A 26,244-nucleotide genomic window follows, 5' to 3' on the forward strand; every position below is an offset into this window, starting at 1 on the left:
GCGGTTCGCCACTCCAGGCCAATGGGGGCTGCGGGAAGCAGCGCGGGCCAAGGGATGTGCTGGCCGCCCTTCCCGCAGCCCCCACTGGCCTGGAGCAGCAAACAGCAGCCAGTGGGAGCTGCGATTGGCCGAGCCTGCGGACGCAGCAGGTAAAAAAACCGGTCTGGCCCGCCAGGGGCTTTCCCTGAACACGCGACAGACCGGCTTTGAGAACCACTGTCATAGAGAACTCAGTCATCATGAATTTAATTCTCCAGTAGCTAACCATAGCATATCAAGATTAATTTATGACTAAGAACACACATTCCTTTTTATTTGACAAAATAATTACATAATGTCAGGCAGCCCAAATCCTTATTATACGTACAATTTTTATTTTCTACTGTTTATCGTTTTTTAACCTAAAGGGGCATGAAAACTTATGAAACTCAGAAAGTGCACCTTATTGGGAGACAATTTTTAATTGATTAGAACCTGGAAACTAATTAACTCTTTTTAGAAAAAAAACTTCTCACACAATTAAATCTTTACTCAGAAGATTATATGATGAAAAATTAGGAAAGATACACTGTGTTTTTAATATAAAATAAAGAGGCTGAATTTCAAAAACAGAACACAACCTTAACTCTGGAATCACAATAGCTCTGCTATCATGTATTATCTGAAGGTGTCTCTCTTGCATAAAGATTTGTATATAAACAACAAATAAAGCAAGTTTCTTTGTGCAATCTAGTCTTGCTTCAGTCATGTTACTTTCTCAGATACTCGAACATGGTTACCATTATTGGGTGTTTCACCCATTGCCTTCGCAAGTATGTTTCTATATACACAGCACCAATTTGCTTGGTGGAACTGGCATAAGTGAACTTTGAGTAAATTATCTGTCAATTTACCAGAAGGGAAAAAAAAATCTTCTAATTTTTATAGTGCCTGCAAAATCTACTGCAACGCTGCATCTCAACTCAAAGACCCAAATTAAAGAGGAACAGCAAGTGAAAAAGGAAGAGAGATAAAGTCCAAGAGGAAGTCCAGAGATACTAAGGTCCAAGACGATCAATTAAAAACAGACAGCCTAGAGAGCAAAAGATTCAATTTTTTTTAAAAAAGGCAGAGAGAAATTAAATCTGTCCCCAACAAGCTGTTAAAGATCCACAGAGGTGCATCAGTGAACAGCTACTAACATTTTTAATGTATGAATTTTAATAAATGGAACAGAACAAATTAATCACATAGCCTGGCACATAGAAAAGAGAGTTTTTGGGAAGATTGGGATAAGAGGGAAAGGCAGAAAGTAAAGCCTTCCCTACATTAGGGAATTTTTACAAATAGTTCCTGCTGTTGCTAACAACAGTTCAGCCACATCTGTGTTAGTACCATTAGGAGCCCAAGTGTGGACAGCTCTCTTGCTCTGGCAACTATTTTCAGCAGTGTGTCAATTAAACTTGCTCAGAGCAAGTCTAATTAACATACTGACGAAAACAGCTGAGAGTGCAGGAGAACTGCCTGCATTAGGATTCCACACTGCCAACAGCTGTGCAACTGAACTGATGTAGACATTTTTGTCAAACTTCTCTAGTATAGACAAGACTTAAGAAGGTAGCTATAACACTATCATGTAACTTATTAAAGGGACATTGTCAAATTAAAAGTCAAGCTTCCAGTATTGCCAACTTCAAAATATCAAAAATCATGAGTCGGACACCCCCATGGGATTGGCCCAAAAATCATGACTTTCTTAAAAAAAGATTATATTCTGTTTTTCAGGTCAGTCTCTTGATTTTTGAACAGCCCATCCCCAGGGTGTGTGCATGTGACTATTAGTGTTGCCCACTCTCCCACATACCCGATAAGGTGATTTTTGGGCCCTGCTGCAGGAGCTCTCATCCCCACATCTGCCTGGCTCCTGCCCAGCAATTAAGCCTTTTCTCCAGCCCCCCATCAGTTCTGTCCCTGTTCAACCCTCCTCAATTCAGCCCCCACTCAGTTCAGCCCCATCAATTCAACCCCCACACTGCATCGACACCCACTACCCTCAGTTCACCCTCCCAGTACTTACCCCATCTGTTCAGAATCCACCATCAATATAGTCCCCCCATCCCATCAGCGCTCACCCTCCTCACTTCAGCCTCTTTGTAGTCCCCAGCCTCACCTCTGCTTAGGGGTTCTTCACCCTCTCCTACTTCCCAGGCTGGCAGGGGAGCAACCGCCCAGGACTGACAGCTGGAACCAGGGCCGGATTTACACCTTATGCCCTCCTAGGCACAGCATCTTCAGCGTCCCCCTCCCCCACCAACAGCTGACCTTCATGTTGCACACAGTATGAGAGAGGTAAGGCACCCCTAGAATGCTGATGCCTCTAGGCATATGCCTACTGTGCCTCACTGGAAATCCAGCCCTGGCTGGAACTCCGGCCACGCCTGGGCCAGCTGACAGGATTTCTAAATAAAATTAAGCCTTACTTTTAGAGCTCTCAAATTTCAGATTTTTTTCCCCCCAAGTTGATTCAATTGCTTATTTGAGGGTTGGCTCTCCCCTTTTTCATATCTCAGATGAAGTTTCTCTACCCCATTGGGGAGTAACCATGCTGTCTCTTTCCCCCACTTGTTAGTTTGATAGCTTTATTTATCTGATATGTAAATGAATTCTCATTGTCTTTTTAAGTACTTTGGAATCAACTGCCTGGTGGAGAAACCACATTCCTTTGTTTAGGATGGGGTAACTCCTGTTGGACTAGAAACACATTTGTGCCAGGGCTGAAAAAAATAATCCTACATTTGAGAATTCAAAGGCACGATCATGAATGAGGCCTAAATTTACTCAGAAATCGCGACTCTTGTGATCAATTCATGAGAGTTGGCATTCCAACTGAAAATATTTTACCTATAAACGGTTTCAGAGTAACAGCCGTGTTAGTCTGTATTCGCAAAAAGAAAAGGAGTACTTGTGGCACCTTAGAGACTAACCAATTTATTTGAGCATGAGCTTTCGTGAGCTACAGCTCACTTCATCAGATACATACATCATGTATCTGATGAAGTGAGCTGTAGCTCACGAAAGCTCATGCTCAAATAAATTGGTTAGTCTCTAAGGTGCCACAAGTACTCCTTTTCTTTTTACCTATAAACGTTACAAGTAACACCTAAAATTGTAATTTTAGTGTAATTGAATGAGATTGGGGAAAAAAAGCTCTCCTCCTCCCTGAGCCCCAAATATGCTGATACAAATTTCTGTAAACTGTGAAAAGCATACTCCATTTCTCTGTTTTTCCTGCATAGTGAGTTTCCTTTGTTCTTTGCAAGGGTCCTTCACATGATAACACAGAACAGAAAAAACAATACTTTAAAAATAGGAGCCTGTAGTTGTAAAGCCACAAAAAATGGCAGATGGAGAAGTCAATAAAGTATTTAAAACCCCATAACTGTTTTTCAAGTTGATTAGATTTCCTTCAAAAAAATTTCAGCTATAGTAATCCTAGGTATTACTTGCAATGACAGATTAAAAAAAATATCAGGCAAATGTGTATTTTCTTTTTCAAATTCAAACCACACCTTTAATTTTGGACTGCTGTCACGTCTCTGTAACACAGGACCTAATTTATGGGAAAGTCTCAGATACTAATCTGAGGGTATGTCTAACCTAGAAATGCTGCAGCTGCGCCACTATAGGGCTGTAGTGTAGGCATTACACCCGCCAAGATTTGCCTGTTGACGTAGCACTCTCTACACTAGGGCTCTAGCAAGGTCAACCTAACTTTCAAGTGTAATCCAGCCTTACGTGTACCCAAGCAGTAGAGCTTTATTTTAGTGGCTTTATAACAGAAGCAAATCACTAACATTACACGGGGAAAAATTGTTTCGGCCCTTATCCTGCAAACGCTTACACACAGGCTAAACTTTTCTTCCACATGAAGTTAAGCAAGTGCATAAATATTTGCAGGACTGAGATCTAACACAGGCATTTTTAGACAAATAAGTAGCCACAGGCAGTTTTAAAGTGACAACAGGTCAAACTGTGGCCAAAATTTAGGTTTTATATTAAAAAGACAGGTGGGAGAGATTTCCCCTTTTAATTCCAATAGAACAGGTTGTTGTTTTTTAAAAGGAAATAAATATTCTCCTGTAGTGTTAACAATTCAAATATAGCAATGCTGGGCAAGAGCATGAGAAATTGACTAGAAACTGGTTAGAAACAGAAATGAAACTAATTTGTCTATTTTCATTGTCCAGGTATAGAGAAGTAAAAAAAAGAAGTAAGGTACATCTTAAGAAGTAAACAAATAGCACAAACAATTAAAAGTTAATTGGGTTCTTTATTGTTTTAAATGCCGTGTATTATTATATCACAAGTAATGAAATCAGTCCTTTCAATTTAGCGGAGGACCATGGAAATTCAGTAGTTTGTATGCCAGTCCACAAATCAAGGGAAGATTGATCTGTACTGTTCTAGAGAAATGAAAGCAGCAGCAATGAGACGGGGAAGAAAAGCAAAGAAGAAGTGTTTGTTTGCACTTCTAAATATTGCTAGCTACAATAATGGACCATGCTTGTATTGCTACTGCTGGCACAAAATGATTCCTTCCCCCCCTGCCCCAAGCATGGCTTCTTTTACATATACTACAGCTGTGTAAGGAGGTTCCTGTGAAACCGAAATAAAGCTGAAAGTGATGTGAGGATAAACTTGAATAAAGTCAAGTACTTTACTGTTTGGATTCATGAGGTTTTTTTGCATGTCTTTTAATGACTTGGGGAGCCATTTATGGGGCCAAAGTAATGTAATATCAGGTCATCTCTTGGTATTTCCATTATCTAGGTACTAAAATACCACAAGACGACCAGATCTGGAATTTTTCAGACCCTTAAAGATCTTTCTGAATCATTTTAAAGCACATAAAAGATAACCAAAAGTAAAAATAACTCAAAATACCAACACAAATACTACACACACCCTGCACATAACTCTCTCATATATCACGTTTCTACAGCTAAACCTGAAGAACAGCTCTGTGTAAGCTTAAAAGCTCATCTCCCTCACCAACAGAAGTTGGTCTAATAAAAGTTATTACCTCACCCATCCTCTCTCTCTACAGCTAAATTGTTTTGTTGTGTTTTGATGTGGCTTATCTGCTGTGAAATATACTGGGTCAGATTTAAAGAGCTGGATTTTGACAGAAATACAATATAACATACAAATACTTAGGCTTGATTTACACCTAAAACTAGGTCAACCTAGGTCATCAGTCAGGGCTGTGAAAAATTCACACCCCTGAGATACGTAGTTAAGCCAACATAAGCCCCAGGATAGACTCCACTAGGCCAACGGAAGACCCAGATACCGTGTCTTGGGTGGGGCAGATTTACTACAACATCAGAAACACCCTTTCCATCACTGTACCAATGTCTACACTGCAGCAGTGCAGCTATGCTACTGTAGCGCTTGTAGTGTAGCCATACCCTTAGTTCTTGCTTTCTTAATGTTGAAAGATTTAGACGTTCCAGGTTTCTACAGTATTAGGTAAATCCTGCCCCACACAGGTGTGGAGGTTCCCAGATGCATCAGAGCTGGCCTGGTTCCACTGTGAAGAGGGCAGATTTTCAAAAATGCAGGTTCACAGGGGTTCTCTGTTTCACACTTGGTCTCTCTTTAAGGAAGAGCAGGAGACAGGACAAGTGATTCCACCAGCCATTCCCACCTTTTTCCCCTCTCAAAGTTGTACAGGCAGTAGGATCAAATAGCAAAGACTGAAGTAGTGGTCAGACAGTGAATCCACTGTCATTCTTAGCCCTAAACTGAGGATGCTTGCCCATGCACAGTTCCCTAGTGCTCAGCTCAGTTCTCAAGACAGGTTTGGCCCCCAAAAGAGATGTTTTAGGATAAGGATTTTTGCAAATTTTTCTAAATGGTTCCTTAACATCCTTAGTGTAGCTTTATGTAGCTGAATGAAACACCTGAATGGAAAACACTTTCTCTTACCTTTCCAGCAGGTTGTGGATTGCTTTGAAGAGCAATGTCCTACACTCATAGGAAAGCCCATTCTCCCACAGTCCTTCCTCCACCACTGTAAAAATATGCAAAATGTCAGAATGTTATCCATGTTGGGGGAGGTTTAGACTATTCAAACAAACATATTACTCCAGCAATCAGAATTTTTAAAGAGTAGTTCATTTCTTGAAACTATATGCATTACCATATACATTAATAAACATAGCTTAGGTTCAATCTTTATAGCTTTGTAGATACTGACAGAAAATAAGAAGTTAGGGAAAATGTATTAACCAAATATTTATAAACCATATATAACTAATATTACAGCATGAATCTTTATTTCTCTTTGGCATCGTTGTTTCATACCTCCTTCAAACATGTCCAGACAGAGAGAGGGTCCCTGGAACAAATGGCTATGGAGTATGCATCTTAGCAGTTACAATTATGTCAGTAAACTCAGGTTAATTACCAATCAATTTACTTAAATTATCAAAAAAATTGTCTTATTCTACAATTCACCCCTGCTTTACTTGCTTCAATACTTTGTGCTATAGCACCGACACTACTAAGTACACAATCAAATGATAAAACATAACTAGACTGTCACACTGCAGTCACAAAATGAAGACACTGATGCCATCACCCATACATAAGGCACAGTAGGAAACAGGTCTCTCTATTCTGTTTTCGGTCCTAGCAAGGTAATCAAGCAATGTTGAAGATTTTGTGTGTCTCCTACAGGTCTTTGGCAGCTTAAAAGATTTTCAGTTCCCCTTTAATGGAGTTGATACATTCTCACATGGATTTGTTTTCCCACATTCTTCTCTTTGGAAATGAAATATTACCAGACATCTTGTTTTTAATTCCAAAAATTAAACTGAAATTACAGAGATTAAATAATGCATCTGTACATTATAGAAATTTCCCCATCAGCTAGATATGTTTTGTAGCATTAAGATGCAGAAGCTTTGCAGCTGCAGGCTTATTTGTATATCTGTGCCCAAATGGTTTACCCTTGTAAAAAAAAATACAAAGGATTTTAATATATAACTGCCATTTGTGTAAAATCTAATTTTCATTCTTTGAAAGTGACTAAAAGGTCACCAATGAGTAATAACTGCCTGCTAGAGAATAAGCACTGGCTAATTTGCTTTAAACTCTACCATTGTTCTAAGCCCTATTTAACAGCAATATACTCTGCAGACCTGTTTTGATGTACAGGCAGATTTAAAACCCACAGCTGATTAATAAATTAACGCTTTTATATTTCTGAGAAATGTACTTTTTAGGTCCTTGTGGTTGTGGACACTGTGGTTTAGGACACCAAGATTGTCAGTGAAGCTCTCAGGGCAGACAGAGAAGCTTTAAAGTCCTTTGTGATGGCGTCCACAATGTTCCTGTCTGGACAGTATTTTGGGAAGAAATCATCCTCAACAGGAATTGCATGTCCTTTGCCAGGATGCCACGATTGCATCAACCTTAGGAAGGTAGAATCTCTGAACTGTCACACTCCGTGAATTCAGGACTGCCAAACGAGACCTTCCTCAACAGGAGTTTCTCAGTTTTCTATTAAGACTCACATGAAGTAAAAATGTAGAAGAATGGTTGTTTTGAAAGGGAGATATCTACACCTCCATTTGATTTGCTCTTTCACTCACTGGCTGGATCTTGATAGTAAATACCACATACCTCCCCCTAAAATTTCAAAACACATCAAGGAAAAAACCTCTCCAGCGTCTCCAGATCAGGGTTAAAAAATTCCAAAGTCCAGGGCCCCCATTCTTCGGGAACAGAAGCTCAAAGAAAATGAGGATCTGTTTGTTTGTTTTTTCCCTCCCTCCCTCCTTTTCTTTGAGCCCTTTTTGACTATTTTTCTTTTCTTTTGAGTTTTAGACACAGGTTTCTCATTTTAGTTAGAGCTCCCTTTTAGGTTTTGGAGAGGAAGCATCTTAAAGAGCCATCTACTCCTTATCCTCTGACATGCAATAGGGAAAGAAATGTAATAGGGAAAAATACATTCCTGTAAGAACGAGCATCCTCTTATGGGGAAGAGGAGTTAGAAAATATGACAAACGCCTTTCCATATGGCTATTACCTACTTTAAATGGAGTTCTTCAAGATGTGGGTGGGTGGACAGATATTCCACTTCTGGGACGCATGCACCTCATATGCTCAAGGTCATAATCTTTTGGCCAGCAGTGTCTGTTGGGACCGCACATGCTCCCTGAATGTCCTCGTGCTCCCAAAGCAAGGGCATATAAGGCAGACTGACTCAGCCACCACTCAGATCCTTCTCAACCGCAGAATCCCAAAGTTATAGGACTCTGGAGAAAAGGAGAAGGAGGGTGCACTATGGAATCACAGATATGGACAACACATCTTGAAGAACTCTCCTTTCTTCTTCGAATGCTTGTCCAATATATATTTCACTCTTGGTGTATCACAAGATCCAATCTGAGGAGATGGGAACTCAGAGCATAAGTAAACTTAGAAGTCTGAACATTCATATATACCTTATATGTGACCCCAGAAGTAAATAGGATCAGAATTTGGCTTGATGTTTCAATTTGCAGAAAATTCTTAAAGGGAAGATATATTTATCAAATCTGGCCCGCCAAAAGTGACTTTAAATAAACAAACAAACAAATAGCATAAAATAAAAACATGAAACTACTGGAACTTATCCTATCCAACTTTTACAACGTACATATATCTACTTAGAGAAAATGATTAAATTGTTCTTGTTAGAGAGTTCGTATTTTATGTTCAACTTTAATTTTCAGATCAATTTTAAGTATTACGATGGAGCTAGAAGAGAGTCTCAAATCAATAGAACATATTATGTAACCTTGCAAATTGTGGCCACTGAAGTTAATGCTATTTTTCTAACATCAATATAATATTGTAACAAATTAAGTAGGTAACAAAGGATGATGTTAATTCACCTGATAGAGACTTAAAATGAAACTAACCAAAACAGATACAATACTACAAACCAAAACAATGCAAATTAATCATTTACAACTTTATACCACCGAATTATATCACTATATTTTGATGTATCCAAGCTTACTACTGTTTTGTTAAATGCTCCATGTGACTCAAACACATTTGAAATTATATTCTACTATTATTTAACATAACTGTCACACCAAGAGGGAAAGGATGACCAGTGATTAGGGCAGTAGCATAGATGTTGGAACACCCAGGTTTAATCCCTGCTCCAACACAGATTTACTTGAAGACCTTGTGCAAGTCATTAGCCTCTCCATTGATTAGCTCCCCATCTCACATGGGTATTATGAGGATAAATACATAAAAGATTGTAAAGCACTTTGAGATCTATTGATGAAAAGGTGCTGTACAAGAGCTATGTATTATTACTATATTTGACTTCACTCTTTCCAGAAAGGCAAGATCACCAACATATTAGAACCCACATTTAAATAAAAGCAGCAATTCAAAATTGTAAGTGTTAATCCTGACAGAATTTAGGGAGAAATTAATACCCAAAGAAACATAATATAGTGCTATTTGGCTTCTCTAGGATTTCAAGATGAATGCCAGGTCATATTAGAACATCTTTTCATATGAATTCCTTCATATGGACACAGTACCAATCTTGGGCTAATTACCAAAAACAAGAATTTTGGACTATATTTTCTGAATGGGAAAACTCTTATAACTGGTTTTGATACTTTCAGTTGTAACTCCTTATTGAAGTCAATGGGCGTTTTGTCATTTACTTCAGGAGAAGCAATATCACGACCAAATGCTTTCAACTAACCAACGTATTTCTTAATAAAATTCTTATTTTCCTTACAGTCACATTAATATTATACAAAAACATCTAAATAAAACCATTCTTCTGTTTTGCGTTTTTCCTATATCCATGACATCCTTCACCCTTACAACTATTCCCTGATAAGACTGCTTTTTCTGTTTCCCAACTACATTTAATGCCATTGTAATTATCTTTGTTCTAATATCTGCTTATACTCCTCAAAATTTTCATCTCCGATGGATGGAACAATGAGAGGAAAGTGAACATATGCACACAATTATGGTAATAAAAATGGAAAGTTCAAATCCTACAGCAGAATTTCACTTCTGACTCTAATCTTCTGACACCTTACACTATAACCATCATAACATTTTAATCTACATAAATGGGATGACATCTTGAAGTTATAACAGCATGCCAGCATTGTGTAGCTCCTTGGTAAAATGCAGTTTGTGAAGCTTGTCCAAGCTTGAACTACAAAGTATTCTTTGCTATAACAGTGTACCAAGATTTCAGGTATATTACAAAACTAAATTAATTCAGAATTTAAATTCGTGGTGCCTTCTGTATGAGATAATTTATAAGTATGGGAAGTTGAAAATAATCATTATAGTATTTCTGTCTACACAATTATTTGCAATAAGTTTAGCACTCAAGTCTCCATCTGCCTTTCAACACTGCTTGGAACTGTGTGGACCTATGCCATGTGATCCTCAATGCAGAATCCAGGCATTAATTGGTAATTTTCTCATAAATCAAATATTTATATTAAAAACCCATTCTATTTTCAACAGCTTGGAAAATGTATTAAAAATGTACTGCTTTTTAGTCACTTTGTAAGATCAGATGTTAAAGTTAGGACTGTTTAAATAAATGATTTAAAGTATCAGATTTATGTGATATGGATTTAAATGGTAAGTTTATTATTTAATATGCTAGTATGTTTTATTTTTTAACCTGAAATACTAATTTCTTTCAAGTTTGTATATCTCAGTAACTCTCTGAAAAAGCAACCCTTGTTTAAAATAAAATTATCTAAAAGCTTCAGGGAAAAAATCAACATGGTAAAATATCAACGAAGCAAATACTTCAGTAATTCTATGTTTCTCAGCACAGATTTTGGAAAGACAAAGTATCTGTTCTTTCTCAACAACCAAACTGACATACTCTACTAAAAAGAAAGGAGTGAGTAGGCGATGGAGAAAGGAAGTTGTGCCTGTGTGTGGATTGTAAGGGTAGTGATACCTTTAAGTAATTCAACCACCCACGTTTTAATAATTCAAGTCATACTGCCTTATGCAGTTTAAAAGTGGAATTACTTTCAAAGAACACATATTTCCTCAGAGCTATGTTACATATTTCCTTTTAATGTATCATATTTCAGCAACAGCTCAAATGAACGTCTAGACATCAAAAACAGTCTTTACACCCACCTACTGCTTTTTCACCTCAGGCATCAAAACTAATGAAACCTATTATCCAGAACACTGAGTTCAGTAACCACATTGGCCACTGCAACTATGAAAAAACTCTCTGGGACAGGACTAGTTATTCAACCATTAAAATTACTGAAAATCAATTTCTTGCTGCACACTGTAGAAATACTGATAGATTAAAGCAGGGCACATGGGACAAGAAGATTATTTCCAGAGAAGATTACTACGTCAAACTGCTAAAGAGTGGGTTATTTTGCAACTAGGGTTCATATGTACTATAGTGTATGTTCCTTTTTACCCTTTGATATCCAGCCTCCTCTTTTACCACGTATGATGAGGAACGTTATTTTAAAATGTAGCTACATTTTAAAAAAAAAATCAAATGACTTCACAGAACAAAAATCAGAAATTCAATTACTATAGTAGAACCTCAGTTACAAACACCACAAGAATGGAGGTAGTTCGTAACTCTGAAATGTTCATAAATCTGAACAAAATGTTACGGTTGTTCTTTCAAAAGTTTACAACTATTGACTTAATACAGCTTTGAAAATTAACTATGCAAAAGAAAAAATGCTGCTTTCCCTTTATTTTTTTTAGTAGTTTATGTTTAATACAGTACTCTGCTTTTTTTTTTTTTTGGTCTCTGCTGCTGCCTGATTGTGTACTTCTTGTTCCAAATGAGGTGTGTGGTGACTGATCAGTTCTACTGGAAAAGTAAGCATTTAATTTTTCATTTTATTTTTTATGAAATGTGCCAATTTATGAAACAATATTTCAAAGATAAATGGATCCTTATGAATTATCAACTTTTCCTAAAGATTGACTTGAAAAAAAAGAGAAAAAGCAGTGTAATGCTACATTAATTCTGAAATTCTGTATCATAGCCATAAAAAATCAAATTAAATGCAATGGTACTGATTGATCACTATTATGCTGCCATCGATCACCTTGTAAAATCTGTGTTTTAAGTCATTAGTGACTAAATGGACTTATTACATATGTCAGATTCAGCTCACTTAGAGCTCTAATTTCCTTGCACTGCTTGTGGTTATAAGGAAATTTTGTTTTGCATGCCTTCACAGTACCGAGAACATATTTTAACTCTCCTTCCTCCCCAGTCAGCTCATGAGTCAAGTAGGAGCCATGACAGAAAAAATATTTACCAAAATGCTCTCTAGTCATTCTGACCTGTTTGCAAATAGAGGTGACGTGAGGCACTGAGAATATACAGTGCACACATAGTAACATTTCACAATTTTAACCGTGCAATGTCTTCCTAAGGTATCTTTAACAGCATGAGTCCTGCACCAGTTCCAGGGAAATCGGAATTTTAATTAAGTCTTCTGCACAGTATTGCTGTTCACACATGACCTGAGTTAGCATTTCAACAGAACACAATTTTCTACCTAAAGCCTGTAAACTTTCAAATAAAGGAGACTATAAAACCAAAAGGGTCACACTATTGGATAAATCAAATAAGGCAGTCAAAAGGCAACAGCTGCTGAATATTGCTACCTTAATTGTTGTGCATTGACACAGAAATCAGCATAATAGCTGTTGACTTGAAAAACAGACCATCCTAAAGTATTTGCACTTAACTGGCATTTGTATTATTGACATTGTGTAAAATATTACTGTTATAGTGTCTTCACGATCTCTATATACCAAAAGTAACACTGACAAAATTCTACTTGGCATACCCCTGAGCACGCGCGCACACCATTTTTCATTAAGCAAAATAACCAATTTTACAGAGCTATATTAAATTTCAAAAACATTTTAATGGCTATGGTTAACTAAACAATGCATTAAAAGATTCTAGAAATGTTTCCGATGAACACGTCCACTCAATTTTTAACTCGGATTTTTTACTTTGAAAAATTCCAAAGCTTGAAGGATAACTTGTGTACATCTCCAAAAACAAAATAAATGTCTATAAAATCAGTTTAAACACAAGTTTTGTGGAAAAGAAGAGCTTTAAGTTTACTTTCCATGGAGTTATACAATGTTAGGTAATCCAGAACAATGAGTGTCTTATTGGCATATATAAATACTTTAACTATTTTATTTGGTGGAACGTATTGCATTTGTGCCAAACACTTTTATAGCTAAAAAAATTTTCCATGCTAAAAAGTAAGATAAAAAACTAAGCTCGCTCTCTCTTCTTTTCAGTATGGAGTAGAAGAAATATGAGGTTTCTAATGGCAACCACTTAAAGTTATTTTATGACCATCTGGAATATCCCATGTACTGTGAAACAACAGTATCAGACTCCAAAAACATTCTGTTCTTATATTGTGGCAACTGAAATTTGGCAGAAATTTCCTAATTTAGTATCTAGTTTTTCTGCCTCACTATTTTATTTACAATAACTTTCATTTTAAAAGGTATTTTATTGCTTATTGACAGTGGCAGTACCTGTAGGGAATCGCCAGAGTCAGCCTGCCCTAAGGTAGACTGGACTACACCATTAAAAAGCAAGGGGGGGGGGGGGGAATTTAAAAACCTATAGAATGTAGAGGAACAGGGATCCCTCTCTCCTCTGAAACGAGTACTTTTTTATAATTTTCTCTATAGAGTTCTCAGGGGTAGCACACTTTTCCTAAATTTTTAGCTTCTCTCTCTCTCACTTCTGGAGGGTTTAGCCCTCCTCAAGTAGCTGATACAAGCAGACTACAACCTATAAACTAGAATATTGAAAGCAGCAGCCAAGAAAGTAAAAGAAAACAAGAATTTGGAAGGGAAAAAACATTCTATTCTTTAAAAGTTTGTTTGATTCCTTTTCCCCAACCTTCCATGTTTTTCTTTGATATTTTCAGTAAGTTGGCTTCAGGCTCTAAGTAGCCTCTATTCAAGCCTCTGAGTAGACCAAAAAGAAAAGGAGTACTTGTGGCACCTTAGAGACTAACCAATTTATTTGAGCATGAGCTTTCGTGAGCTACAGCTCACTTCATCAGATGCATACCGTGGAAACTGCAGCAGACTTTATATATACACAGAGAATATGAAACAATACCTCCTCCCACCCCACTGTCCTGCTGGTAATAGCTTATCTAAAAGCCATTTCCAGCACAAATCCAGGTTTTCTCACCCTCCACCCCCCCACACAAATTCACTCTCCTGCTGGTGATAGCCCATCCAAAGTGACAACTCTTTACACAATGTGCATGATAATGCAGTTAGGCATCATGCACATTGTGTAAAGAGTTGTCACTTTGGATGGGCTATCACCAGCAGGAGAGTGAATTTGTGTGGGGGGGTGGAGGGTGAGAAAACCTGGATTTGTGCTGGAAATGGCTTTTAGATAAGCTATTACCAGCAGGACAGTGGGGTGGGAGGAGGTATTGTTTCATATTCTCTGTGTATATATAAAGTCTGCTGCAGTTTCCACGGTATGCATCTGATGAAGTGAGCTGTAGCTCACGAAAGCTCATGCTCAAATAAATTCGTTAGTCTCTAAGGTGCCACAAGTACTCCTTTTCTTTTTGCGAATACAGACTAACACGGCTGTTACTCTGAAACCTGTCATTATGAGTAGACCAAGTGGCTGCAGCAAAGTCCCCAATTCCTGCCTCCTTTATTTTCTTCATATCTCAGAGAGATCAATTACTCAATCACATCCCCATCACTATAGCTTTGATCTGTACATGCACAGTGAATGAAAAAAGAGTGAGAATGCTGAATTGCATATTTTCCCCATAAAATCTATGAGACATATAAGCTTTCGATGGTAAATTTCTGATGTTACAGATTATGGAACGATGTCCTTCTAACAGCAAATTCAGACATCATCAGAGGCAAGCAAAGAAGAATTACTCTCTGAAAAAAGTAGGTATCCACATTAACCCACATTAGGAAAGCAAAATAAATTGTAATCATTTACTTCACTTGTAGTTTGCAGCGTTGTTACAGCCGTGACGGTACCAAGATGTGAGAGACACAAGACAGGTGAAGTAATATCTTTTTATTGGACCAGCTTCTGTTGGTGGAAGGTACAAGAGCTTTCAAGACACACAGAGCTCTTCTTCAGATACTTTTGTACCTTCCACCAACAGAAGTTGATCCAAAAAAATATATTATTTCACATACCTTGTCTCTCTTACTAAGTATGTAAGAGAGACCTGGCGAGTAAGGTAATAGCTTTTATTGGATCAACTTCTGTTGGTGAGAGAGAGAAGCTTTCGAGTCACACAGAGTTCATCTTCAGGTCTTCTATCTCTCACCAACAGAAGTTGGTCCTCACTCACCTTATTTCTCTAATGTCCTGCGACTGACACAGCTACAACTACACTGTATACATAGTACGTAAGACTTCTTTGTTATCAGTTTTAATACCAACAGGTTATTTTGGCAGCCTATGTTGGTATATTCTTTTTCTTCTCCTCACTTTTCAGACACAAGTTTGTTTTAAAACAAAAACAAAAAAACCAACCAATTTTAAACTGAAATTCTGACAAGACAAGCCCCTGAAAAGCCTTTTACTCTCAACTCGAACAGTTGTCTGTCACTACTACTGCAGCAATGGTGAGTAATCCCTGCAGCTGTACTGGTTGAAATGCAGCTGTCTCATTAGCATTCCCTCCCCACCCCCCACTCATCCAGCATTTCTATGCTTGCTACAATAATCTTAAAGAGCATTTTACAGGAGGCTTAGCCCTGGCTAAGGGCACTCTGCGGCATGACCGAGAGAACATGGAAACACGATTCATTAGACACGCCTGGAGTGATAACAATAGAGCTGTTTCTTGCTGCCTTTCATTTTTTACATTGCACTGAGACTAATGCATTCTCGTTACACAACAAGCACATTTGTAGACAGGAAAAAACTGTAATCACCTTTGATTGAGAGAGAACATTTTTACTCTATAAGATACTTGTGGGCCACCATTTTTTTAATTGACATGTTAAAATTGTAGATGTTGTATTTACATAAAATCCACCAATCTCAGAATCTATTTTTATGCTTATTTAATCCAACGTTTTTGTCATATAATTGTTATTGGTTTTCATCTCGCTAAACATTGAGGGTTATTTTTTGTTTTGTTTTGTGACCATAAAGAACCTGACTTCTTTTATTTCTCCTCCTGTCACTTGTCTTTTGTCATAACCATTCTGCAATCTATATTTCCCACTCTACTCTGTAGTGTTCATTTGGCCTTTTCTCTTCTTTATCCATTTTTACTGCAAAATAATGTTTTCAGAATTATAAAATTACAGTTTTGAGCAGAAAACCTGCTTTCTATTTTAAATTATTTGAAATTTTATACCCTGAGAAAATATAATTTTGATTAAAAACAGAAAAGTAGAAAAATAATTGTTTTATACCAGACTTCCATTTCAACAAAATCTCTTTACCCACTGCAATTGGTAAAGTTTAGGTTAGTATCAACTCTAGAGGGTTTAAATTTGAAACCAAACCATAAATCTGACTACACAGACAACATTCTAGATCAGCTTTCTTTTGGTTACTCTTTTGAAATGTTGCAATCTCAGACAAGAATTGGTAAAATAACTGATTTCGTTATTTTCAACTGATACAAAAATGAAATAAATTTCCAAAATGTTACTGTTTTCATTAGTACTATGGAAGGACCACAATGTCCACATAATTAGCATGAAAAGCAATCAGTTCCAAAATTTTATTGGCTTTTTCTCTATCTCACTGTAGGAATTTACTGTAGTAGTTTACATAAAGAATGAGTTACAAATGTAGTTGCAGCAATCTGCTCACAGCAAGATTTACTAAAACATTAAAAACAACTCCAGATATAAGATCAACATAGGAGTGGAAAGGTTAACCATAACTAAAATTTGACTCAAACCTTGCTGTTAAAAACTGTTTTGTTTTGATTGACAAAGTTAACCAATAAACTTTATAAAATTAAGTTTTAATGTCATGCTTTTAAAACATTTTATTAGGATCAACTATAATGCTACACCATCACTGAAGTGTTCTCAAGGTCAAACTGATAGTTTGCCTTTGAAGTATACTGTGTTCCAAAAACAACAGTATATTTTGGACTTGCAGTTTTGCTCCTATATTACTGAAAAATTTCAAACGTACTTTTATTTTTTTGTTTACAAACAGCTGAAATAATGGAAAATAAAAACTGATTATTTTACAAAAGATTGTTTTTTAAACCTGTGACAATTTGGCTACAGTGCTATGACCTCCATCTTTGCATATGCATCCCCTCTGAGGCTACAGCGGACATACACAACTACTATTACAGAAAAGTGAAGGCTTTTGCTTTAGATACATCCTTTTTTATTTTTATTTTATTGTTTTTAGTTCTTTATTGTATGCTGTACCTCCCTGAGAAGCAGGAAAAAGACTATTTTGTGTTTTTACTTTTGGCACATCTTGATTTTAGTTTGCCTGTACTTGAATGCCATTGAAAGTGAAATAATTGTTGTTGTTTAACAACAACATTTACTATGCTTTTACCAATAAAAAGACATCTCTGACAGTATTTTGGTTAATTACTGCTGCAGAACCAACAGAGGGAGCTACAAATAATTGTTTTTGTGACACTATGGAAGAAAGTGATTTTTGTTGGTTTTTAAAAAATGTCATATAGGGCTGTAGATTTTAAAAATAAAAGTAAATATCAGAAGACTTTCCATATTCAATTATAAATGCATTAAAGATAGGCCAAATTGTAAACATGAAAACCTCAACTGTATCTTTTTAAATACAAGTTTACCCACTGTAACAAATATTTTTATCAATAAGCAGTAATGACTTCTGAAAGGGTAGACTATTCAGAAAAAGTGTCCAATATTCAATTCGTAGAATGACTGCTCAAAAAGAGGGCTAGAAAATGCAAGGTAGAGTAGACAACTTTGGAAGCAAACTGAACCTTGAAAGTAGAGAAATATCTATCCAATAATTTCTGACTTTGGGATCCTATTTCACAAATTTGCATTCTTAATTTCCTACCTTTACTGAGCACCTATTGAGTCTCCAATCTCATGTTGAACCATGATCCCATACAGACGAGAATCTGTTTTCCACTGAGGGATCTCTTACTGTTTATTATGCAATCATGTACTCCTGGGGGCATTCTGCATCAAAAAATTAAAAATTCTGCATACAATATTTTAAAATTCTGCAAATTTTGTGTGACAAAATAACACTATATAATCACATCATTTTCAATTATTTTGGTAATTTATTTCAAAATACCTGTTAGCAAGTATGTCTGTAACAATACAGGTTTCAGAGTAACAGCCGTGTTAGTCTGTATTCGCAAAAAGAAAAGGAGTACTTGTGGCACCTTAGAGACTAACCAATTTATTTGAGCATAAGCTTTCGTGAGCTACAGCTGTAGCTCACGAAAGCTTATGCTCAAATAAATTGGTTAGTCTCTAAGGTGCCACAAGTACTCCTTTTCTTGTAACAATACAGACACACACAAAAATTCTCCTAGGATTAGAGAGTTAAAGAAACCCCTACAACACCCCAATTCCTGTTTCTCTGCCCCCTTTCCCCCCCAGAGCCCAGATGTGCCCCCACACCTCCACCAATAGACCCAAATCCTCTCTCCCCTAGAGCCCAGCCACGGGGCCCCCAGGGGCCAGATACCCGCACACACACCCCAAAGCCAAGTTGCGGGGCCTCCCTTGCTCAGATACCTGCACCCCTTCCCCTCCCAGAACCCAGCTGCGGGGCCCCCTTGCCCAGATACCTGCACTTCCTTCCTTCCCCACCCAGATACCCGCACTCCCTCCTCCCACAGCGCCCAGCTATGGCCCACGCAGACAGACACCCACTTCCCTCCCCCCTCCCCAGAGCCCATGGATCCAGAGAGAGAATCAGCCTGATGCTCGGTCCCAGGCATGCACAGAGGGGTTTTTTTTGAAAAGTCATCCATTTCTCAGAAAACCACTAAACATTTCATGACATCTCATTCTAAAACAACGTATAAAATCCTCATTCTTAGACTGACACCTAGACATTTTTCATATTTAAAATTCCATTTTCAGTTTGGACTGTAAAGGGATATTGTCAGGTAGGTCAGGTGTCAAAATGATAGATTTAGGGGTGGAGAGGAGCATGGAAAAAAAATTTAAAAACCTTAATCACTGCAGCATTGTGCTAATACATGAGAAACAGAAATTAAAAACTAACTATAAATAAGGCTGTGATTTAGTCATGGAGGTCAGGGAAGTCATGGATTCCGTGATTTCCAAAGATCTCCGTGACTTCAGTCAGTCCCAGCTGGGAGAACCAGCAGCAGGTGGATCCACTGCCGCTCCCGGCTATCAAGGGCGGCGGGGGGGCCCCAATAGCTCTCTGCCTCCGCGGGTGATAGATGGGAACCCAGAGTTTGGAGCTTCTAGCGGAGGAGGACCCTGGAGGTCCCAGCCCACCTGCAGCTGCCCAGGCTCCTCATTTTATCATGGATATTGTTAGTAAAAATCAATGGACAGGTCACAGACTTCCGTGAATTTTTCATTATTGCCTGTGACCTGTCCATGACTTTTACTAAAAATATCTGTGACAAAATCTTAGCCTTAGTTATGAACAAAACTGAAACGGATGAGGTCTCTTTATTGTCCAAGATAAATGAAACAGTAACCCCGTAGAATAAACTGAAAAAGCTAATTAGATCTTGAAAATGTTGTCTGTTGTAATATAAATCTTATTGGTTACACAGGTTAAGAAACAGACATTTTTAAAATATATGATTATTAACCTATTTAATTACACATTGCATATTTTAAACTAATAATTGTATACTAATATGTGCATCCTGCATGTATACAAAAGAAAGACCTTAGCTGTCAAGCAGAAGGACCTATCTGCAGAAATCTTTACAAAGACTTAATTGAAATCAGAGCTGACACTGTGATCCCTCCAATCTTAGTATGGCCCTAAGCTGAAACTCTTGTTCTGGCTGACCATGCAGCCCATGTCACCATGCATTAGCTTCAGATAACACTCTGCCAGCAATGAAGTGTCTCGTCCTTTTGTGCTTGCCTAAGGCCAAAGCCTTCTTTCACTTACAGTCAAGCCAACTTCATTCGGCACTCCTAAACTTTTTCAACGAGGTTCAGAAACTGACTTACTATGACAGGGGATCCTTGGGATCATTATCAACTACACAGAAAACACATTTCTCTGTACCTTTCTACTGACATCTAGATACTATACTGGTCAACAAAAAAATTTTCTCAAAGATTTTACTGTTAAAAAATTATAAACACATACAAATGGAGTATCGAAAGATCTTCTTTGCAAGGGTTGCTGCTGGTTTTCATCTAATAGAACAAATTAGCTCATCCTTTTAAAAATATTCCATATCTATCTACACATATTATATATTTACAGGTATATTTATATTACACAACTCTAACTCTTAGAATGAGAGCACTACAGAGCCATGCTGAACAAATCTGTTCTCTTACAGATATAAGAAGTGACTCTTATTGCCAGTTGCAAACCACACACTTTTTTTTAATAGCGCTAAATATAAAAATTTAAAATATCACTTAGTGTTTCAATATAAACTAACAATAAAAAATTCCTCTGCTGAAATGACAAAGTCTGTCTGTCAACAACTCCATCTTTTGCATTCCTGGTGGAAGAATTTAGCTATTTTGTAATATTTTAAGACTTTTGATTTAATCAAGATCTTGTTGACAGACTGTCAAAATCACAGAGGCCGATAATTCAAAATTCCTTTTAACAAAACCTTCTGAAGTGGCATATCTAAAAAAATTAGAACTATATCCTATTAGTTCGTTAGAATTTTAATGTTCACAATACAGCCTTATCAAAAGTAGTTATCAAATATAATTAATAGATTGGTGATTTTTGTTAACAAATATTTTTAATTGTCATTTATTCTTGGTTGGACTTAGGGGGAAAAGAACCCTTTAATGAATTTACCATCTGTAAAAGGGTTTTCCTTTGAAACAGAGAGAAAGGGTCAAATGTATGCCTGGTACAACTCAACTGACATTAACAATGGAATCATAAAAAGAATTAATTTGCCCCCAAATCTCAACATACTAAACAAAAATAAAAAAAAAAAACATAAAAATTATCACAAATTAGTAAGCTCAAGATAGCTCTGTTAAACTACTGATGACTACATAAAATCTCTGGCTTAATCTCTCTGGATAAAATAGTCGAAATTATACTACCTATCCCGGGCATATAGCTCAGGGCCACAGACAAATGGATGAATTACTAGTGCACATCCAAAATGAGGAGCCTTAAATTTCCTCTTTAAAGTTCCAGATTTAAGGGAGCATCTTTAAGTGTAGCAGCAGACAACAGCTGAAAATTAACATAGCAAACCTTTTCTGCAAATTAAGTGCACAGCTCTGTGTAGACCTTGAAATGGACTATCTAAATCAGGTGTGTAATAATAAGGAACTTTAGTTAAGAATCTATCACCATTCTATTCCTACCTCTTTCTTTAATCAAAATATATTGAGGATGGCAAGAAAGCAATAATTTAAGAAAGTCCAATGAATTAAATAATGGGTAAACCTTTTTAAAATAAAAGATTTAAATAATAATTTGTAAGGTTACAAGTCTATTGGTTTATAACCAAATCCCCATGTGCTTCACACCATAACGGACAAACTCTTCAGCAACATCTCTGGATTCTGTGGAACTGATGTCACATACTGGAAATTCGGTGTCAGTTTCATTTAAATTGTAAAAAGCAAGATTTTCAGTAATTAAACAGGAAATTCAATAATCAGGGCAACAAAGTGTCAAACATTTTGCATGGCAGCCATGCATTTGGTAGCCCTGTCCATACTCCCAAGTCTCAGCAGGACTGTCCCCCATCCAGCTGAGCTGTGAGCAAGGCCACAGTCATTTACCTGTAGTGGCACATTCTGGCCACTACAGGCTGCTGTAGCTCCTGCTGAGCTGTCCAGCAGACACATCCTCTCACTACCCCCTGCTGGTTCCAGACCAGGAGCAATCATCTGCGAGGCACTAGTGCTTGGGTTGGGAGTAGAAGGTGGTGAGGAGCCCAACATCTGCTGCAGACTCCCTCTCCAACACCCTCTAGTCAGGTTATCAAGTTCCCCACAGCCACATGACTATCCTCCTGCCCTCCATAATCCCAGCAGCCACCTAACCCCAAGTACCTCCTACTCCACACAGAAGCTGCCTTGCTTCCAAGCACCCACCTACCAATCAGGAGTTCCCTGCTCCCAGAACCTCAGCAGCTCCAGCATTTCTTACATCCCAGCATCAACTCACTTCTTGTATTCCTTGGCCTTCAAAAGTAATGCTTGTGTTGGGAATTGCAGGGATTCTTACTAGATTTGTTTATTGATAATTGATTATTAACCCCATCTTTTTTGTAATGTTGGACAGTACTTGCATGTTGGTTGACCGATCACTGAGAAGAGTTACATTGTCAGCAAAATCTAGATCTTCTAGTATACTGTTGTTGAGCCATGCAATGCCCCATAATAAACAAACCAGTTCTTAAAATTTGTATAAGGCTATGAAAATATTTAAATGATTTCTGCCTTCCATATCATTTTTCATTATTAAGAAGTATAATTTTACATTAATAAGCAAGCCAAGGAGTCATTAATAGAGTCATTCAAAATACAATAAAAAGGTGACTTGCCTGTTGAAAACAAAGGGAGCCCATACTGAAAGGCAGTGAGGCAACAAGAGAATAGGAATGCCCTGATGTGCTCAGCACCGGACATAGAAAATCTCCCTAAGCTCTCGACACACATCAGAGAAGGTAACTGACAAGGACTTTTGAGACGAGAGGAGGGAGAAAAAAAGAGAAGAAAAAGCTAAAAATGTTGTCATCCAGTGTCTGTGAAAAAAAGGTAAATAAAATCGAAGTGATATAATCAACACCCTATAGCTATTTTACCAAGTAATTATTATTAAAATAAGCTTTGGAAGACAAAGAAGTTTGTATTTTGATATCTAACCTAGTGCAGGACTTCTCAAGTGAAAGGTCACAAGCTGCAAGGGAGTCATGACAACTTTCAAAAAACTTTGGTAAAATGTTGCATTTAGAAACAATGCTGTCTGAAGTTCATATTCCCTTTTTAAAAAATGTTTTTAAAACATGAACATAAAAATATGATTTATTGAGATCATCTGCTCTTGCTGTTTCAACTGCTCCAGAAGTCACATTCCTTGATTGCAACATCATAATAACTGATACAGCAACTGTATGAGATACCATAAACAAAGTTTTAACATAGAATCATAGAACTGGAAGGGGGCCTCGAGAGGTCAGCTAGTCCAGTCTCCTGCACTCAAGGCAGGACTAAGTATTATCTAGACCATACCTGACAGGTGTTTGTCCAACCTGCTCTTAAAAATCCCCAATGATGAAGATTCCACAACCTCCCTAGGCAATTTATTCCAGTGCTTAACCACCCTGACAGTTAGGAAGTTTTTCCTAATGTCCAACCTAAACCGCCCTTCCTGCAATTTAAGCCCATTGCTTCTTGTCCTATCTTCAGAGGTTAAGAACATTTTTTCTCCCTCCTCCTTGTAACAACCTTTTATGTACTTGAAAACTGTTATGTCCCCTCTCAGTCTTCTCTTCTCCAGACTAAACAAACCCAATTTTTTTTCAATCTTCCTTCATTGGTCACGTTTTTTAGACCTTTAATCATTTTTGTTGCTCTTCTCTGGACTTTCTCCAATTTGTCCACATCTTTCCTGAAATGTGGTGCCCAGAACTGGAGTAGAGCGGAAGAATTACTTCTTGTGTCTTGCTTACAATACTCCTGCTAATACATCCCAGAATGATGTTTGCTTTTTTTGCAACAGCATTACAATGTTGACTCATATTTAGCTTCTGATCCACTATGACTCTCAGATCCCTTTCCACAGTACTCCTTCCTACGCAGCCATTTCCCATTTTGTATGTGTGCAACTAATTGTTCCTTCCCAAGGGGAGTACTTTGCATTTGTCCTTACTGAATTTCATCCAATTTACCTCAAACCATTTCTCCAGATCATTCTGAATTTTAATCCTATCCTCCAAAGCACTTGCAACCCCTCTCAGCTTGGTATCATCTGCAAACTTTTTAAGTGTACTCTCTATGCCATTATCTAAATCACTGATGAAGATATTGAACGGAACCAGACACAGAATCACTCCCTGTGGGATCCCACTCATTATGCCCTTCCAGCATGACTGTGAACCACTGATAACTACAATCTGGGAACGATTTTCCAACCAGTTATGCACCCACCTTATAGTAGCTCCATCTAAGTTGTATTTCCCTAGTTTGTTTATGAGAAGGTCATGCGAGACAGTATCAAAAGCCTCACTAAAGTCAAGATATTCCACATCTACCGCTTCCTCCCTATCCACAAGGCTTGTTACTCTGTCAAAAGAAAGGTATCAGATTGGTTTGACACGATTTGTTCTTGACAAATCCATGCTACTGTTATTTATCACCTTATTATCTTCTAGGTGTTTGCAAATTGATTGCTTAATTATTTGCTCCATTATCTTTCCAGGTACAGAAGTTAAGCTGACTGGTCTGTAATTCCCCGGGTTGTCCTTATTTCCCTTTTTATAGATGGGTACTATGTTTGCCCTTTTCCAGTCTTCTGGAATGTCTCCTGTCTTTCATGACTTTTCAAAGATAATTGCTAATTGCTCAGTCAGCTCCTTGAGTATTCTAGGATGCATTTCATCTAGCTCTGGTGATTTGAAGACATCTAACTTGTTAAACTAATTTTTGACTTTTTCTTTCCCTATTTTAGACTCTGATCATACCTCATTTTCACTGGCATTCACTATATTTGATATCCATCACACGAGTCACCATTGAAAAGTCAATATTACCTGCAATTATACCCTGTGCTATTTGATATATCATAGTATTTACTCAACTAAGTAGAGGGAAATGTTGTAGTATTTCTGGTAACACAATGTGGTATTTATTAGTAACTGCCTTATTAATGACAACAACTTTCAGGTTGGGAAGCCACAGAAACTACAAATGCACTCTTAAGGAAAGAGCCAATTTTATGTACCTGACCTTCCTAATGAAGAAAAAGTGTGAGGAATATTACAAAAAATAAAATCCAAGATATAACAGAATTTTTTCTAAAGAGAACTTCTCTCCCACCCTCCAGAAAGTTTTGGATGAAATGTCAGCAAGTCTGTAAGGTTATGGGGAGAAATGACAAATGCCAGAAAACTCAAAGTTAGACTGACATTCTGTCACTACTTTCCTATACTGTGCCTGTCTTGTTTTTCAAAGGAGCTACAATTGTCAGCTTCAGCTTTGAATTTTTTAGCTTTTGTTGAGTTGTCACAACTGGAACATCATTTTTATTCTGTTGCATACAAAACAATTTGTTACTGGTTTATGTACATTTTTAAATACCTTTTTAGAACCACACTACCACATATTAACATAGGCAAAGACCCATTACCTGAAAGATACTATATCAGCAGTTCATGTGTGTTGTACATTGTCACCATTAGCTCATGGATATGTGCATGACAATTCAGGGAAAAGCACAGACGTTTGACCTGAACATTATCAAACACTCTGAGCCCCTGTATGGTCCATTTAAACTGGTGCAGCCAGCACCTTGCCACACAAAATATAAGGACTATTTCTTAGTATATACAAATGAATAGCATCAAGATAAGCACCATTATAATGTACCCATTTATACAAATTTTACTACTCTTGGAACTAGCTCCTTGTTTTGATTATATTACTTGATTCTTCTTCCCTTCTTCAGCCACTACAAAAACATCCAAACACTACTCCTGGGGGAATTCAGTGCTACTTCGTGCATGCATATTTAATGAGTCCAGCAGATTTCTAACTTTTTGTGCAGAAAAAAGCTTCTGCCAAAATGTTGTTGCAGTTCTGCCTGTTGCCCACCAAAGGATGCTGTGGTGCAAGAGAGCAGCTGCTCCCAGCAGAAAATAACTTCACAGAATCATAGAATATCAGGGTTGGAAGGGACCTCAGGAGGTCATCTAGTCCAACCCCCTGCTCAAAGCAGGACCAATCCCCAACTAAAGCATCCCAGCCAGG

The 26,244-nt window shown here is 37.5% G+C and overlaps 1 protein-coding gene across 1 annotated transcript in view; it reads right to left on the bottom strand.

Moving 5' to 3' along the window:
* MED13L (mediator complex subunit 13L) overlaps positions 1 to 26,244 on the bottom strand; it is a 445,177-nt gene that overhangs the window by 233,420 nt on the left and 185,513 nt on the right. Inside the window, exon 3 of the mRNA XM_077834666.1 lies at positions 5,971 to 6,055. Within this exon, the coding sequence (XP_077690792.1) occupies positions 5,971 to 6,055 (85 nt within the window). The remainder of the gene's footprint in view (positions 1 to 5,970; positions 6,056 to 26,244) is intronic.

Source organism: Eretmochelys imbricata, chromosome 15 (assembly GCF_965152235.1).
Source record: "Eretmochelys imbricata isolate rEreImb1 chromosome 15, rEreImb1.hap1, whole genome shotgun sequence".
Lineage (NCBI taxonomy): Eukaryota > Metazoa > Chordata > Testudines > Cheloniidae > Eretmochelys > Eretmochelys imbricata.